This window comes from Triplophysa rosa, linkage group LG1 (assembly GCF_024868665.1).
Source record: "Triplophysa rosa linkage group LG1, Trosa_1v2, whole genome shotgun sequence".
NCBI lineage: Eukaryota > Metazoa > Chordata > Actinopteri > Cypriniformes > Nemacheilidae > Triplophysa > Triplophysa rosa.
Genome location: NC_079890.1, coordinates 17099091 through 17114545, shown reverse-complemented (window position 1 = coordinate 17114545; position 15455 = coordinate 17099091). Strand labels below are relative to the sequence as shown.

The following is a 15455-nucleotide window of genomic DNA, read 5'->3' as shown; positions in this document are numbered from 1 at the left end:
TTCCAGCTAACCTGCTTTGTTTTGCGGGCAGAGCAGAGTCGAGGTCAGCAGACCTGAATCTGAGACATCAGACCTAATGGAGAGCTAAACTGCCGACAGACGCAGAGGAGCCAACAATTACTGTCCACTAAAAAACAGACTTTACTGTTTTCCAATCCAGATTCTTCTACAGCATGGCTTTAGTTCTCATGTAGCAAAGAGTTTGTCAGGTTCTATATCTCAGAAGTCAGGAACGATCTGCCCTTTCCAAAGCCCCTCTGTGCTCACAGAAACTGCAAAATATCTCTGATCCACTGACTCACGTACAAACCAAACCTGCAAATGAAGACCACAATTATTTTAAGTCTCTCACACACTTCATGCCCTCCTTATCTAGCATTGATCACTATCATTACACACACAAAATACAATAACAGACTATTATCAAGTAAATACAGCAATCTCAGTCTCTGAGGTAAATAAATGCTGTGAGATCTGTAATTGTTCCAAGCTATAACCTGCATTTAGCCATTTAGCTGTCTCTTAAACAACAATTAAACAGGGGTCCGAAACTAGTGACCTACTACACAGACCTGCTCAGAATAACAGAGCTAGACTGGGCACCGTCAGTTCACCCGGTTTAGGCTTAGGTAACATGAAGGACATTTATATGCTGAATGTGATTTAGTGAAACCCACACTCTCCTGTTGTGTTCTTTTCTGTATTGACATGGTTGAGAAAGAAAGGTTCACTAAGACCCGACATGTGATTCAGATTAAGGCTGTTTTTGTCTGCCCCTTCTCCTTTCCAGACAAGTTTCTGAACACGTACATTAATATTTTTTAAGTTTTTACATTTAACAAATTGTCTGATCATTACACTCTTTTCTTAATAGATTCATTATAAAGCAGGCTTTTTGCACAATGTTAGCGCACTTTGTAAAAGTGACCCCCTTTTCAAGATCATTATAAGTCAACAACAAATTTCATTACGGTTTCACCAGGTCTTTGTGCTGTACAGGCATTCTTCAGCAACAACATTTTTTTGTGTTTTAAAGTATTTAACTGCCGTCATAGCACTTGAAATATTTTAAACAGTGTGTATGTCAACACTGCAACAGTGTTCATCAAAACAAAAACCTTTATGCAGTTGTTTTACGTAGAAAAAATTATGTAAAGCAAGTGACAATATTAATAAAAAAAACAACAGACAAATTTATAGTCCTTGCCTACAATATTGGTTTGTTTATAAAGGAAAACCGATACCCCCATTGGGTCCACTTACAGTGTTCAGTGTAAACGAGATTAAAAGACAAACAAATCAATAAAGTCTACTAATACAATTTAAACCCTAGCAGAATTCTAACAGCAAACACTTTATTTCTTGCTATAAGGGCATGTCCAATCTCTGTGTCAAACCAGTCTGATTTCCTCGGAGTAAATCTTTAAGTACAAATATAGCTGAGCAAAGTAAAATTTGCATTTCATTTGTCACAGATGCCCAAATACCCTGCTGTGTGGCGTGCTGGACTGTTATAACGTGATACAAACTCACTAAAACAATGCATAAAAAAACAGAGTCACACACACTCCCCAATCACATGCAGCGAGGATTTAAGCCACAGACATGCAACCTTCCAGAAGACTGAAATCCCACAGGGAAGGACTGAGGGGGGTGGGCTAACAGTAGGGAACAGCCTAATTAAGCACTCATTAACAAAGTATTAAAAGAACGAGGAAATGTGCAAATGACACCAACAGTAAATGCACTGGGCATTTTTAGTGTATGTGTGAGAGTAATGCTTTCTACATTCACCATATAAACAATCCAGATTTTGTGATTTTAATTTCATTATTATTAGTCATCCTTTATGCTTATCACTGGGTTTTGGACAGCAAGGATATGCTCTTAATTCAACTAGTGACAGTGGAAATAGAGATGCGAGGCTGCACAACAAATGCACATCAGGATATAGGCCCTGTGGTGGAGCTGCATCAGGAGCCCAGTGCTTTTATCCTCACCATGGGAACCACTCGAGATTTCCAACAACACAGAGACGCACAAGTATGATTGGCCAACGTTGGCCTGAGAGGCACATAAGGCTCTGTAAACATGACACTTCCAGATGTCTACATTTACAGCTTTATCTTTTTTGAGGCAAAAAACAATATTGCTTCTCCAGAATGGGAAATTGTAACTGCTTTGTTGCTCTTTTCCAATGTAGCTAGTACAGCAGTAAAGCTGAGATATGTTTGTCCTCTGCAATCTGCATGCTCTCAATGAGGGCCAGAGGCTTCGGCAGTAATTAACATAACCCCTCCAGAACAGCAACAGACGACGACAAGAGCTAGCTCTCTCTATCGCTCTGCTTTGACTAGGAAAACAAGCTCTAGGGGCCTATTTATAGTTTTAACACAATTCATTTTCTCTTGTGCTCTGTGCCTGCAACAGACAGACGAGGTGATCGAGGCTCTTTGCACAGTTTTATTTGAAGTGCCTTTACTTCAATGCAAATTACATGCAAATCTAAATGAGTTCTATGCGTTTAAGACCCCGCCCCAAAATACAGATTGATTATTTATGCAAGGAAATAATACGGCATAGAGGGTCACACGCAGGATGATGTGTGAGACTAACAAGGTGTCTTCTACCAGAAGAACAAGCAGACTGAGGATGAGAAAATAACCATTGCCAAATACTAGTGACCCAATTCCACACCTATATCAGGATTTGTATTTATTGCTCCCAAGCTCGTACATCTAAAACATACTAAAAAACAAATTTATATTGAAGGAGTCGAGAAGTTCACTTTAGAATTAAAATTTTATAATTATTTACTCACCCTCATGTAATCCAAGACGTCCATGTCTTTATTTCAACTGTAGAAACTAATCCAAGGTTGTTGAGAAAAACATTTCCGGATCTTTCACCATATAACGGATTAAATGGGGGGCAACCTGATTTTATGGTCCAAATTTCAGTTTCTTCGCAGCTTTAAATGGCTAAACGCGACACCAGCTGATGAATTAGGGTGATTAAAAAAAATCGACTTTTTATACTTTTTAACCATAAATACACGGTTTGCACCAACAGTGTTGCGCGTTCACAACTTCCCGCAATATGCAATCACGTTGGAAAGGTCACGTGTCTGAGGTTTATACATCCCAGATAAGCACATGAACGGACCATTTTAAACAAAAATCTGGCTCAAAAACATAATATGTTTTGCAAAACATCCAGCAACAACTGAGCGTCTTCCTTCTCACCAGTCGTAAACAATGGGTCGTTATATCCGCTTACGTCAGACGCGTGACTTTCCAACGTGATTATGTATTACGGGAAGTCGTGAACGTGCAACATGGATGGGTGCAAGCCGTTTATTTGTGGTTAAACAGTATTTTTTTTTTTAGAAAATGACTAATCGTTTCGCTAGAAAACACCCTAACTGTTAAAAAAACAGTCCTAAATTAACCATGAATGAGGAGCTTTGGGACCATTGACCATTCAATACATGACATGTCAATGAAGGCACGTAAAGGACTTTTGTCTCTGTAAGCTGTATTAGAGCTGAGGCCACAGGTCACTCATTGTGCCATCTTGTCTGTCCTGCAATCATGCAGTGATCCTTCAATAACAAACAGTCCCAAACTGAGTGTAGTCTCCCTACTAGGGCTGCAACAACTAATCAATAAAATCGATAATAATCGATAATGAAAATAGTTGTCAACGAATTTCATTATCAATTAGTTGGTCTGTGACGTCACTTGCGAGCTGCGCAGTTATAAATCAAGCGCATCTTCTTCCCTTTTGAAATGACCGTTTAAAGGTGTCATGAACTGGGCTTGTTTATTGTTTTATACTGTTGTATGAGGTCTACTTATGACGTTCGCGTGGTTTTTACATTTAAAAACATCAAACTCAATAAGTAATAGGCTATTTTATACCCGGGTTTTGAGGCCGGCTTGACAAACGATCGGTTTTAATGGGCGTTCCGCCATGAAGACTTGGAAGTAAATGCCCACTGCTATGATTGGATAGAAGTTTGCGTAGTAAACTTAGCTGGAGCCTTCTGTGAATTTGGTTAGAGACGTAACTAGGGCTGCAACAACTAATCGATAAAATCGATAATAATCGATAATGAAATTCGTTGTCAACGAATTTCATTATCGATTAGTTGGTCTGTGACGTCACTTGACGTCACGCAGTTATAAATCAAGCGCGTCTTCTCCGTTTTAGATGTGCCTCTCCGTGCAGCATGAGCAGCGCAGTTTTAAAGTCAGACGTGTCTCTCCGTGGATGCGTCTCTTCATGCAGCGCGAGATGCGCAGTTTTTAAGAGACGTGTCTCTACATGCATGCATCTCTCCGTGCAGCACAAGTTGAGCAGTTTTTAAGTCATGTTTTGTATGCATCTCTTCAAGCCGCGCAGTTTTAAAGTTTAAAGTGGAGAGGTGTTTTAAAATGACAAAATTAAAGATTATATTTGTAAAACCCAATTTGTGGCATGTACATAATAGGCTAAATACCCTGATTTGGGGGTTTATTTAGCTAGTTCAGAGGTGGGAAGTAACAAAGTACATTTACTTGAGTACTGTACTTAAGTACACTTTTTGAGTATCTGTATTATTTTTTCTGGATACTTTTTACTGTACTTCACTACATTTGAATGACAAATATCTCACTTTTCATGTCACAAAAAAAATGATTTCCTTGGCCAACCCCCCCTCCCTCCCACATTTGGGAGAGACTATTGTCGGCTCCTTCTAATATGACACACCTGAATCAACTCCACAACATTTTGGAAGAAGGCAAATTTGTTCAGTTGTGCATACTTTTCCCATCTCTGATTTAGTTATTATAAGCAAAAGTTCTAATTAAACTTTGTATCCGATTAATCGAAAAAAAATTCGTCTAACTAATCAATTATCAAAATAATCGCTACTCCCTACCCCGCTTTAAATTAAAAATATAATCATGCAGACAGTCTGTATTCAGAAACTAAACTAGACAAAACAAAAGACAGCAGATGCAGTAAATACAGGGCAATGTTTCAAGACACTGGCAGGAAACAAGGACACCAGGGAAATCGAGCAAAACATCAGAACACAAAGACAAGGTCACACAGACACCGTTCAACCTCACACAGACCTGACAAAATCCCTACAACTGGAAAAATACAGTACTGTGGTCTCACAAGGAGCTTCTGTTGCAGGTTTATGTAGACACAAACACATCTGGAAATTAGGAGATAAGAGTAACTCTGCCTAAACGCATGAACTAATGACTTCCTACTCCATCTGAGTAATGTTTATATAAGTTCCTGTAATATAAGTTTAGGCACTTTCATTTGTATAGTGCTCTTATAGGCTTTATGTAATAAATCTGATCCTGGATAAAAAATATTGGCCTACAGGAATGTGCATATATAATAAAATTCCAAGTGCTTTGTGTGAAATGTTTTAGGAACGCAAGAAACAATATAAGGACCACACCAGGGTATTGCATCGTTACATAAACATTTTACCTCATCGAAGAAACTCACCAAACCTGACTGACTGAATGTTCATAATATGCTTTCTCAGTGCAGTGGACACACACTCACACTGTACGCCATTGTACTCCCCGAGACACCTTACGCACGCCACGCCACGCAAAAATGACTGGCGCACTCTTAGCTCATGCTAAAGGGCAAAAGTTCATTATTATCAAGTTATTGTTTTCCACATGATTTTAGTGTAAACAAACGCAATGCTTTCAGCGAATATCCTCGATTAACACGATACCTGAAGCAAATCGCGTTTATCTGTAGTCACTATTTACCTGCGCCTGTATATCCTGTCCGACCGCCCACTCTAATATCCAGACAACAAACTGAAACTTCATCCCTATGTTCTCGTGATGGGGGCACACGTAGACTGTCCTTAGAGCAAGCTGGTCTATCATCTTCTGTTCGCGAGGAAAAGCCACATTGTAATTGAAATGTGTTCATTTCGCCATATTTGTGTAACCAGTATTGGCGCGTTTCGGCGCAACGTATGTCAACAGGTAAGTTACTCCTCTGGAAACACTTCCAGCGTTCATTACGCACTCAATCTACGTTAAAAGCACCGTATGTGTTAGCTTGTCTTAAGATCTTTTAATGCAAGTTTAAAAATGAAAACAGGACACAAGCAGGTCTAACGTTACTCTAAAGCCTCGTGAAGATAATCTTGATGAATGATGTTTACGCACCGCAGCACAGAGTCTCTTCCTAACGAACACGTATTGCCCCCAAAATGGGTCAGGACTCGCATGGACACAATTACGTACATTTGTTTTCAAAAGTACATTCGGTAAAGTTATTCCCTACCTTATTTGAAGCAACCTTGGCAGACATTTTGATCTCTTGGTGGCTCCCGGAGTAACGTTAGCAAGTTTGCTGTTGTTAAATATCGCTACAACCAAGGCGCAAACGATTCCTCGTTTTTCCTGCCCAGCAGTCGCCGCAGCGCCGCTGGTTTATTTCTTCTGATCCTTCAAAGACATGTCGACACATTCAGCAGTCCAAAGTTCATCATCTATAATTACGCTCGAACCTGTAAAAACTTCAAAACCCTCCGATTACTCTCTGATCGTCTCTCTCCTTCCGTCTGGAAACCAGTCAAACCACAAACAAATGAATCAAGAATATATCGCTATCCTTAGGTCGACCTCGCCACGGAGTTAAAAGTGGTTTAATAGAAATGATGTGCACTGTCCCACAGCGGTTGAAGTTTCAAACGGATGAGCTCACTCCTCGCTTCTCTCCTCTCCCAGCAACAATCATGACATGTCTGACTGGGATAGACCATTACATTTGTGCGGGGGTGGCAGGGTGGAAACCTGGACCGTGTGAGTTATGTTACCACTATCCCAGACATTAAATATGAATTCTTTGTGTGTATACAGCTTTTCTATGTGTTTATTTTACGGTACGTGACTAAAGTGCCTTTATTTTACAATAAACATCAACGATAAAGATTATTATTACAGGAGCGCCTCCCGTTCACGTTTGATTTGTATTGACCGGGAGAGCGGATGGGATAGAGAGAAACGAAGGTAAAGTTGTGGAACAAATTTGTTGATCTGATGAGCATTTATACACAGTATGTGTAATGGAGTTTCTGTTTCTGTACGCAAGATACAAGATTTTCTTCCGAAAAAATAAGATTTATTTTTTAAGATTTAAATAAGAGTTAATAATTAAAATGTTTATTTATTTATTTTTATAAACAAATTAAATACAACTTACAGAGTATTTGTGAATTTTTCAAGAAATATTTAAAGAAATAATAAAAGCTTTTTTATCCTAGTAGTAACCCTTTCTATAATGTAGGCTACGATTGTTAGGCATACACATTTTAAAATTCGGACTTAAATGCAGATTTAGATTCAAAGACTTCTTAGATTGCATGCGGTTTACCCTGGATTGGATTTTGGTCGATAACAAATTCCACAGGAAACCCAGAGGGACGTAATTGCTGCAATACAAACCACTTCCTGTGGTTTCCGGGCCCCCTCCCATAGGACAGGGCTCCAGAATGCTGTTTGTATTGTTTTAAATTCAGCATTATGGGCTGTACTTTTTACTGTGAAATGTTTGCAGATGATAACAAGGAAAACAGCTCCACAATGACACAAATATCACTGACTCCTTTACAGCACTATATCAAATTTTAGTAATGCTTTAGGTTCCTGAAGTGTTGCATGCAACAAACAATCTCTCTCTCTCTCTCTCTACAGTTCTTGTAACTAGATTGCACAGATATCCTTTCTAACAGCAAAGAAAAACAAACTGTACTGGAATGACCACATATACACAAGAGACATAAAAATTAAGAACGTGTTACTGTAGTTCCAGCCAGTAGGCTGCAAAATACGTTAGCACAATGTATTAACCAACATTAGCATGTCAAATAAAACAAGAAACAACATAAACTTGTAATCTGAGCAAACCAAATCCAAAAGCTTTAGAAGACACAAACTTTTCTGATTTAAAAATTAGCATCACCAGTGTAGGCCTAAATCACAAATACATTGAGGGTTGACAGACAGGTCCAGTGGGCAAAGGATGCTTTGTATTAGTCATGCTGGATAGATTCTTGTCATAATTTAGCCTTAACGGTTAAACCCAAAATAACTGTGTGTAACAAGTCACGTTCTCTTATTGCTACAGGCTTTCGGAATCATAAAAGAATCAACAAGAAAAGAAAAGGTCAAACAAATAAATAAAAAGGATTTGCAATACAATTACTGTATTATCCAATAATCAGATATACAGACGCAGAAAAACTAAGAGACCACTCCAAATTTTAATTTAATCAGCCATTCCAGTCTAGCCAAGTGTCTGTTGAATTTCAACAAAATCAAACCTCAGGAGTGACAAAGTCATCTAACAGCAATGTGAAAGGCTGACATCATGACAAGACATATGAAAACTGTGTCTTAAATATATATATTTTTTTTAAATATTAGTATTGCTTAAAGGTGAATATGAACTTATTTTCCTTGGAGTATTTGAGGTCTGAAAAAATTCAGAGCATCTTTTCTGTTATTTTAACCTGTTACTCCAGTTTTCATTTCCTGCAAATAAATGCAAATATTTTTATTTGGAATGTGGGAGAAATATTGTTAGTAGTTCACAGAATAAAACAAATCATTTTACCTAAACACGTTCTTATAAATAGTAAATTCAGAAAACTGAAAATGGTCTTTGAAACGGTCTCTTATTTTTTTTCCGCGGCCGCATGCGAGTGTCCTCCCACTGTTCTTCCATCCACAACAAATAAACATGAACCACCATTTGCCAAACGAAACTGTTTGTTTCACAGATGTGGAAGATGATGAAATATTTAAATAGCATGGCAAAAGACATGGATGACTAGACCAGAGCCAAAATGAAACACAAGCAATGAAAGATGAGCATGAGTCCTGAATATTACTGAAACAATAAAAACAACACAAAGAAACAGAATGGTAAATACTGCCAATGAAGACAGGCGCTCAATCCTCCTCCACCGCATGTTAAGATCCGCATCTACCAGTGAGGATATCAGAATATTCAGCATGCTGTCAATTATTGCAGGCAATTCAATCTCAGAATCCAAAAGAACCTCAGTACGTCTCCTTAGCTTTTTAAAAAATCCAAGGAAAAACACTCTTATCTATGTCCAAGACGAAGAGCATCAGCCAGCTCTGAAGAGCAAATAGTTCTGTGACAACAGCCAAGAGAGACAGCAAATTGTGATTGAGGAAGCTTTTATGCGCATGACTACCCTAAACAGCCCTCAAAACTGCGCAACCTGAGGCTTCGCGGGAGCCTAGAAGCTCAGGTGTTGTCATGGAAGGGCAAGCACTTGGAAAACACCCCTTGCCTTTAGAAATCACACACATTTACACATATACCGAGTGAAGCGCGTGTGATCAGAGGGAGATCTCGGTAGGTTTGTCACCTGCCTGTAGTTTGAAACTAATGGATGGTGAAAAGTTCAAAGCTCACACGATCTGCCCTTTTTTGTACAATGTACCTCTGTGTGTAACTTAGTGTAATTCAAATGATTAAATATTACGACTGAAATAAATTACAAAGCACAAACACATGCCTCACAACTATGCACGATAAATTATCGGCCGATACCAATAATAAAATTTATGAATCGTTTTCTCTGGTTGAACCACTTCATTCGCACACTGCACAGTTAAAATCCAGTGCAATACTGTCTTTCTGTAATGATATTTCACTTACTGTTATTAGCAAAACATTGTTAATGTAGGTACAGTATGTAAATTTTTACGAATGTGTAATATATAGGAACAAAAGCATATTGTTAAAAGCCGATTGCTGTCTGAAAGATTTCCGTCTTGACTGTTAGACTTGTGACTATTAAGAACACTTTTCTGGGTTGCTTTGGAAGATTATTCAATTTGTTTATTAAATAAACATTATACCAGATAAGTTTAAAAGGTAAAGAATCTTTAACTAGTGTAATGGCTTGGTACATGATTTTCAGGGAAAAAATCTTTTTTTTCTGCAGTGAATGTTTTCAAAGGAGTTGTCCACTTTTTGCCTTTTGTTTCAGTCTCATAAAATGTTATATTAATATTTAGATACTGTATATCGGCCAATATATCGATTATTGGCTTCCAGTGTTAAAGAATTATCGGTTATCGTCCAAAATTTACTTATCGGCGCATCCTTACTCACAACGGATTGTAGTTAAGGATTGCATCAATAAAACTGCATGTAACGATGTTGCACAAAACATAAAACTGGGAGAAGGATCTAAGTGCAGATAAAAGTCTTTAATAAAGCAAAACGTGAACAATAATCCATGACAGGAAACAAGAACCTGGAAACATGGCAACCCATATTACGTACAATAACCAACAATGAAACAATAAACCAATCAGAACAAGACACGTCAGACAAGGGAATCAAGGAAAACAAGACAACATGAAAGAACTACAATAACCATGAAACAAAAAGACAAACCAAAACCAACGTTACACTGCATAAAGCATAAATGCACATGTCAAAATGTTATGAAATTTTGATGTAGAGAGTGAGTCTAATATGAGGTACCATGGAGATGTATAAACATAAAGAGAGAGCTGCAGCTTTGCCAGCAAAAACATCTGAGGCAGAGGTTACGATCTAAGGCCAGGAACTGGCAACAGACACTCTCGTACAGCCTGTTCCTCTCTTGGCTGTACTGTATTGACTTCACAACAAGGTTGAGATTACATGAGATTAACATGCTGGAGAGTTGAAGAATGTGAGCATGAAGGAGTCAAATATGTTGAAATCATATTTCAATCAAATCAAATAAGTTAATCATGCTCTGATTGGCCGGTGTAGTTTGGAAAAGCTATTGGTGTTTTTTTTATATGGAGGGTAGAGGAAAGGGAGATCGGTGGAGTAGAAAACATAGTGAACCTCAGAGACCTGAGGGAGGGAACTGAGCAGGGGAGAAATGATCCACTTTCAATGTCTGTCTTCATCTGTGCTGAATTAAAAACTGATTGACCTTATCTAGTTTCCAGAGGCTTTATTGACTCTCTGGAAATTCTTGCCTTGGTTTAGACCCTCACAAAGCAAAGTACCCTGTTTTCATTGCTAACAAGAACCCTCTGGAGTTCAGTCCAGTGACACGGCTACGTTTGTAGTTCCACCTGAGAATCTCTGCTTGAACCAAACACACAAACCAAAACCAATCATTCTGTGGTAGGCAATACATGTTCAATAAGGTATTTATTTTTTTCTATTTAATTTACTAAAAATAAATAATTTAAGTTAATAGTTTTCATCCTGAAGCAAAGGTATCATTCAAATGACAATTAATAACATTTTAACCAAAACATTTTAATTAGTAAAAACTGTTATTCAAAAAAACTCTGGGCTGTCATCTTTAAATCTGCGATATATAAACTCAGTCGAACCACCTCCTCCCACCACACAGTTTCTGACCAGTTCACTTGTTTTAAAACCAGAAGATACACTGTGCAATTGTACAACTTTCATCATACATCACAATCGGAATCACACTTCAGAAAACTCAAGCTGACCTTTTAAACCTGACTGTGGTCCCAAACATAGCTACTCCACAGAACAGAGATCAGACATCAATCATACGTTGACAGGAAACAAAATGAAGCTTTATTGCTTGTTGTGGGTCACAGGGGAATGCCACGTAGAAGAGGTATTGTGTCTAATCTGAGATTGAATGACCCCAGATGTACGGAACGGGGGGTATATAGAAAGAGGGCTTTACTAAGAATCAGATAAAGAAAGCACGTGGATTAAAAGTGCAATTATATTACGTGACCTTTTCAGGAAATGGCAGATATAAAATTTAGTTATTTTGTTGCGCAAAACCTAAAAGTGAATCAGTACTTGCATCGCGAGCTGGTAGAGTGATTGTAAGATTTAATTTGCATTAATTGGCTAAAATTTGAGAAAATTCCCAAACTGGCAATGAAAAGGGCAAAATAAGTAGCAAACAGTGAAAAGCTTTGAATTTATAATCACTGCTTAACAGAACAGATTACTTTCAAAAGAACTGGCATAAATAGAGCAAGAATAGCAGCCACTTTGTGACCTTTTGCAACTAACGTCAAAGCGTCAGTTAAATTGTTACATTCTAAAATTAGAAAATCTCTACATTTTTTTACTCCCACAAGGGTTGCAGGCCAGGCTGTGCCAGTCCAGAGAGACTGCTGTCCTCCATTCAACCCACTGGGTCATGGCCAAATGTGCATGTTCAGTGCTATTAGCCCTGACCACTGCCAGCACAATGACAGCCTTACTGTTCTCTGTTAACACACCTACTGGTCTGATTTTGTCAGTTACCAAAAACTTGCTGCAAAGCAGCAGAATTTATGTAACCTCAGTTAAAATAGATCATGCTAATGCTGCTCTTTTTCTGACATTCGATGAGATTTCAGACATGGACATGTGACTGTGAATCCATTGTTTCTGGACAAAGAGTGGGCGATACAGCAAACAATGCTTCTTTGATAACACAATGACATTTATTCAGTCTACTATTAGAATCATAAAGACAGCAAACAAATGGACCTTATACCCCAAATCAAAATACATTTAAACAAACAAGTAAATAAACCATAGTTTTGTGTGTGCGTGCGTACGGCGTGCGTGCGTGTGAGTGCGTGTGTGACTTTTTTTGGTAAATTTACAAACACGGTGTGAAATTGTTGTTGTGCTTTGATGAGTAGAGGCAGAGCTCAAAGCACTCTGTGCTTCAATAATTCACACATCATACACTTGATTAAATCCATCTATTTATAAAGTCAACAACACAGTTCCCTTTCTGTCGGTCTCTCAATGTTGTGTCGAGCCGACAGATGGGGTTCGTCCTTGAGAACCAATTGCTTCCGACTACTTAGAAAAGGCCAATGAAATTGGCAAATGAAATTTGCATGCCGGACTCCGCCCCCGGATATCCGGGTATAAAAGGGAGACGGCGTGCCTCATTCATTCACCTTTTGTTCTTCGGAGCCTTCGCTCATGAATTGCAGACCTTCGCTACTACTTAGCAACACAGACTGACGGTTCTACGACGTGGTGCAGCGGACTGTCCCTTCCTGCGGCGACTTCCCCTGGGCGTCTCGGCGGTTCCAGAAGTGTTCGAATTTTTTCCCTAAAAGAGCAAATTTCTCCAGCGTGGCATGTCTCACTGTTTTCGTGGGTGCTCATCGAGGAGGGGGACAGACACGAGGTCTGCTTCCAGTACGCTGGGGCAGCCCTTGTGGATACATCCTGCCCGCACTGCGGGTGGTTGACGATTCAGACGTTGCGTCACGGGTGGCTGTGTTCCCACGGGACTCAGCCACCACCTCGTCTGCTTCCCGTTCCGTGACAGCAGTGGCTACAGCCCTGCCGTCCGCTACGGTGAGCAGCGAGGGTGATATGAGGATTACTGTGAGCGCTAATCCGTCAGCCACCGGCTTGCGGACCGTTCGCACCTCGTCTCGCTTGTCTGACCGTTCCCCATGAGACGGTCCCATCGTCTCGTTCCTCAACCACGTATTCGGAAACGGTGCGTGATGATGAGATGTCCGTTGCAGCATCGGAGGGTGACTTACTGGCATCAGACTCCGACGAGTCCTCGGAGCTCCCTCCCTCGGGGGGTCGAGCCCAGGAAGAAGCGGACGTCGAAATGTCAGCCATGCTTTCCCGGGCCGCTGGCATTGGGTTGCAGTGCACTGCACTGCCTCTCCCAACGCTCGCGGCTGGATACATGGTACCTCGGGTTTGAGAGCGGCTCCAAGCCGCACTCGCCCCCAGTGCCGTGTTTTCCCAGAAGTGCATGAGGAACTTAGTACGACCTGGAACGCCCCCTTTCGGCGCGTACACGTCAACTAGTTCCATCGCCCTTTCTTCCCTCGATGGTGGGGCAGCTAGAGGATACGTCGATGTCCCCCAGGGGCTCGACCTAGACTCCCGTCCAAAGCATGTAGGTTTTTCGGCATCTTAGGTGTCGAGAGCTTACTCTGCTGCGGGCCAAGCTGTCCCTCTCTCCGCGCTATGGCCATCCTGCAGGTCCATCAGGCCAAGGCGTTGAGAGAGCTCCACGAGGGTAAGACCGACCCAGCGCTTATGCAGGAGCTCCACGCCGTCACCGACCTCGCTCTACGGGCGACCAAGGTGACCGCGCGGGCCCTGGGTCGGGCGATGTCCACACTTGTGGTCCAGGAGAGACACCTCTGGCTGAACCTTGCACAGATGAGTAATGTCGAGAAAGCCCGCTTTCTCGACGCACCCATCTCCCAGGGGGGGGGGGCTGTTTGGTGATACTGTCGAGGCCCACTTCTCGACAGTAAAGAAGCAGACAGAGGATATCAAGCATATCCTCCCCCGGCGCGATTCGGTCACCCTCTGGCCGTCGAGATCCCGTGCACAGTCTGCTTCCCAGCAGCCCTGGTCCTCTTCGACGCCTTCCGGTTTTGGCGCCCCCCACGCAGGCGGCCCCCTGGAAGAAGACATCGAAGAGGAGACCACAACCCCATCAGCAGCTGCGGCGGAAGCCGAAGCGGCCCTCATGGGAAGACCCCAGGGAGATCAAGAATACATTCGGGCCTGACCCCAGCCATTCCATCGCTGGCTGGTCGATCCGGGACGGTTCCTGCCCCGTCCCAACAGCCCACTTCTAAGAGTTTTCTCTCTCTCTGGGTGTCTATCAAAGCCGCTCTCACCCTCTACATGACGGTGTTCGGCAACTCGACGTTGCATCACGGCGAGACCCAATGTTGAAGATAATCAGCAGCCTAAGCACTCTCAATCAACGGTGCGTTGTGCTACATCATCGTCTGGGTATTATCACAGCCGCTCTCACCCTCTACACGATGGTGTTCGGCAACTCAACGTTGAGGCGAGACCCAATGTCGAGGATAATCATCAGCCTAAGCACTCTCATTCGATGGTGCGTTGTGCTACATCATCGCCAGGCAGGTAAAACAGCAGAGCCGATCTCCTCTCCGGGGGCCCCCCCATGGCGAGGGATCCGCACTGCCGGCCAACGATCCACCCCCGGGAGGTCGATGAAGCAGAACGTACCCCTAGCCTCCCTGGATCGGTCCCTGGGAGCCTGACAAGGCTTCCCAAACCGTCACGGTGACTACGGGATACGATCCATCTCGGCTACGCGGTCCAACTCCCCAGACGCCCGCCCAAGTTTCGGGGCATCCTCTCAAACCTCAGTCAGAGGCAAGGATGGTCCCGTGCTTCGGGCCGAGGTCGCCACCCCTCTGGAGAGGAAGTGATCATGCTCGTCCTGGCGCCATCGTGAAGGCGCCCTCACTCCCCTCAGGGAGAGAGGTGTGCGGGTACTAAACTATCTTGACGACTGGCTCATTTGACACACTCGCGAGATCTGTTACGTACACACAGGGACCTAGTGCTTCGGCACCTAGATTGATTGGGACCACAGGTCAACCAAG

At 41.7% G+C, this 15455-nt stretch overlaps 1 protein-coding gene across 10 annotated transcripts in view; it reads right to left on the bottom strand.

Annotated features, from left to right (window-relative positions):
• Positions 1-15455, bottom strand: part of tjp1a (tight junction protein 1a) — a 113882-nt gene that overhangs the window by 61568 nt on the left and 36859 nt on the right. Inside the window, exon 1 of one of the 10 annotated variants that reach the window (XM_057347268.1) lies at positions 6328-6788. The exons of the other annotated variants lie outside the window; for them this stretch is intronic. Coding sequence (XP_057203251.1) covers positions 6328-6354 — 27 coding nt within the window. The 5' untranslated portion in view covers positions 6355-6788. Of the gene's footprint in view, positions 1-6327; positions 6789-15455 lie in introns of those variants that run through there. 10 annotated transcript variants of the gene reach the window in all.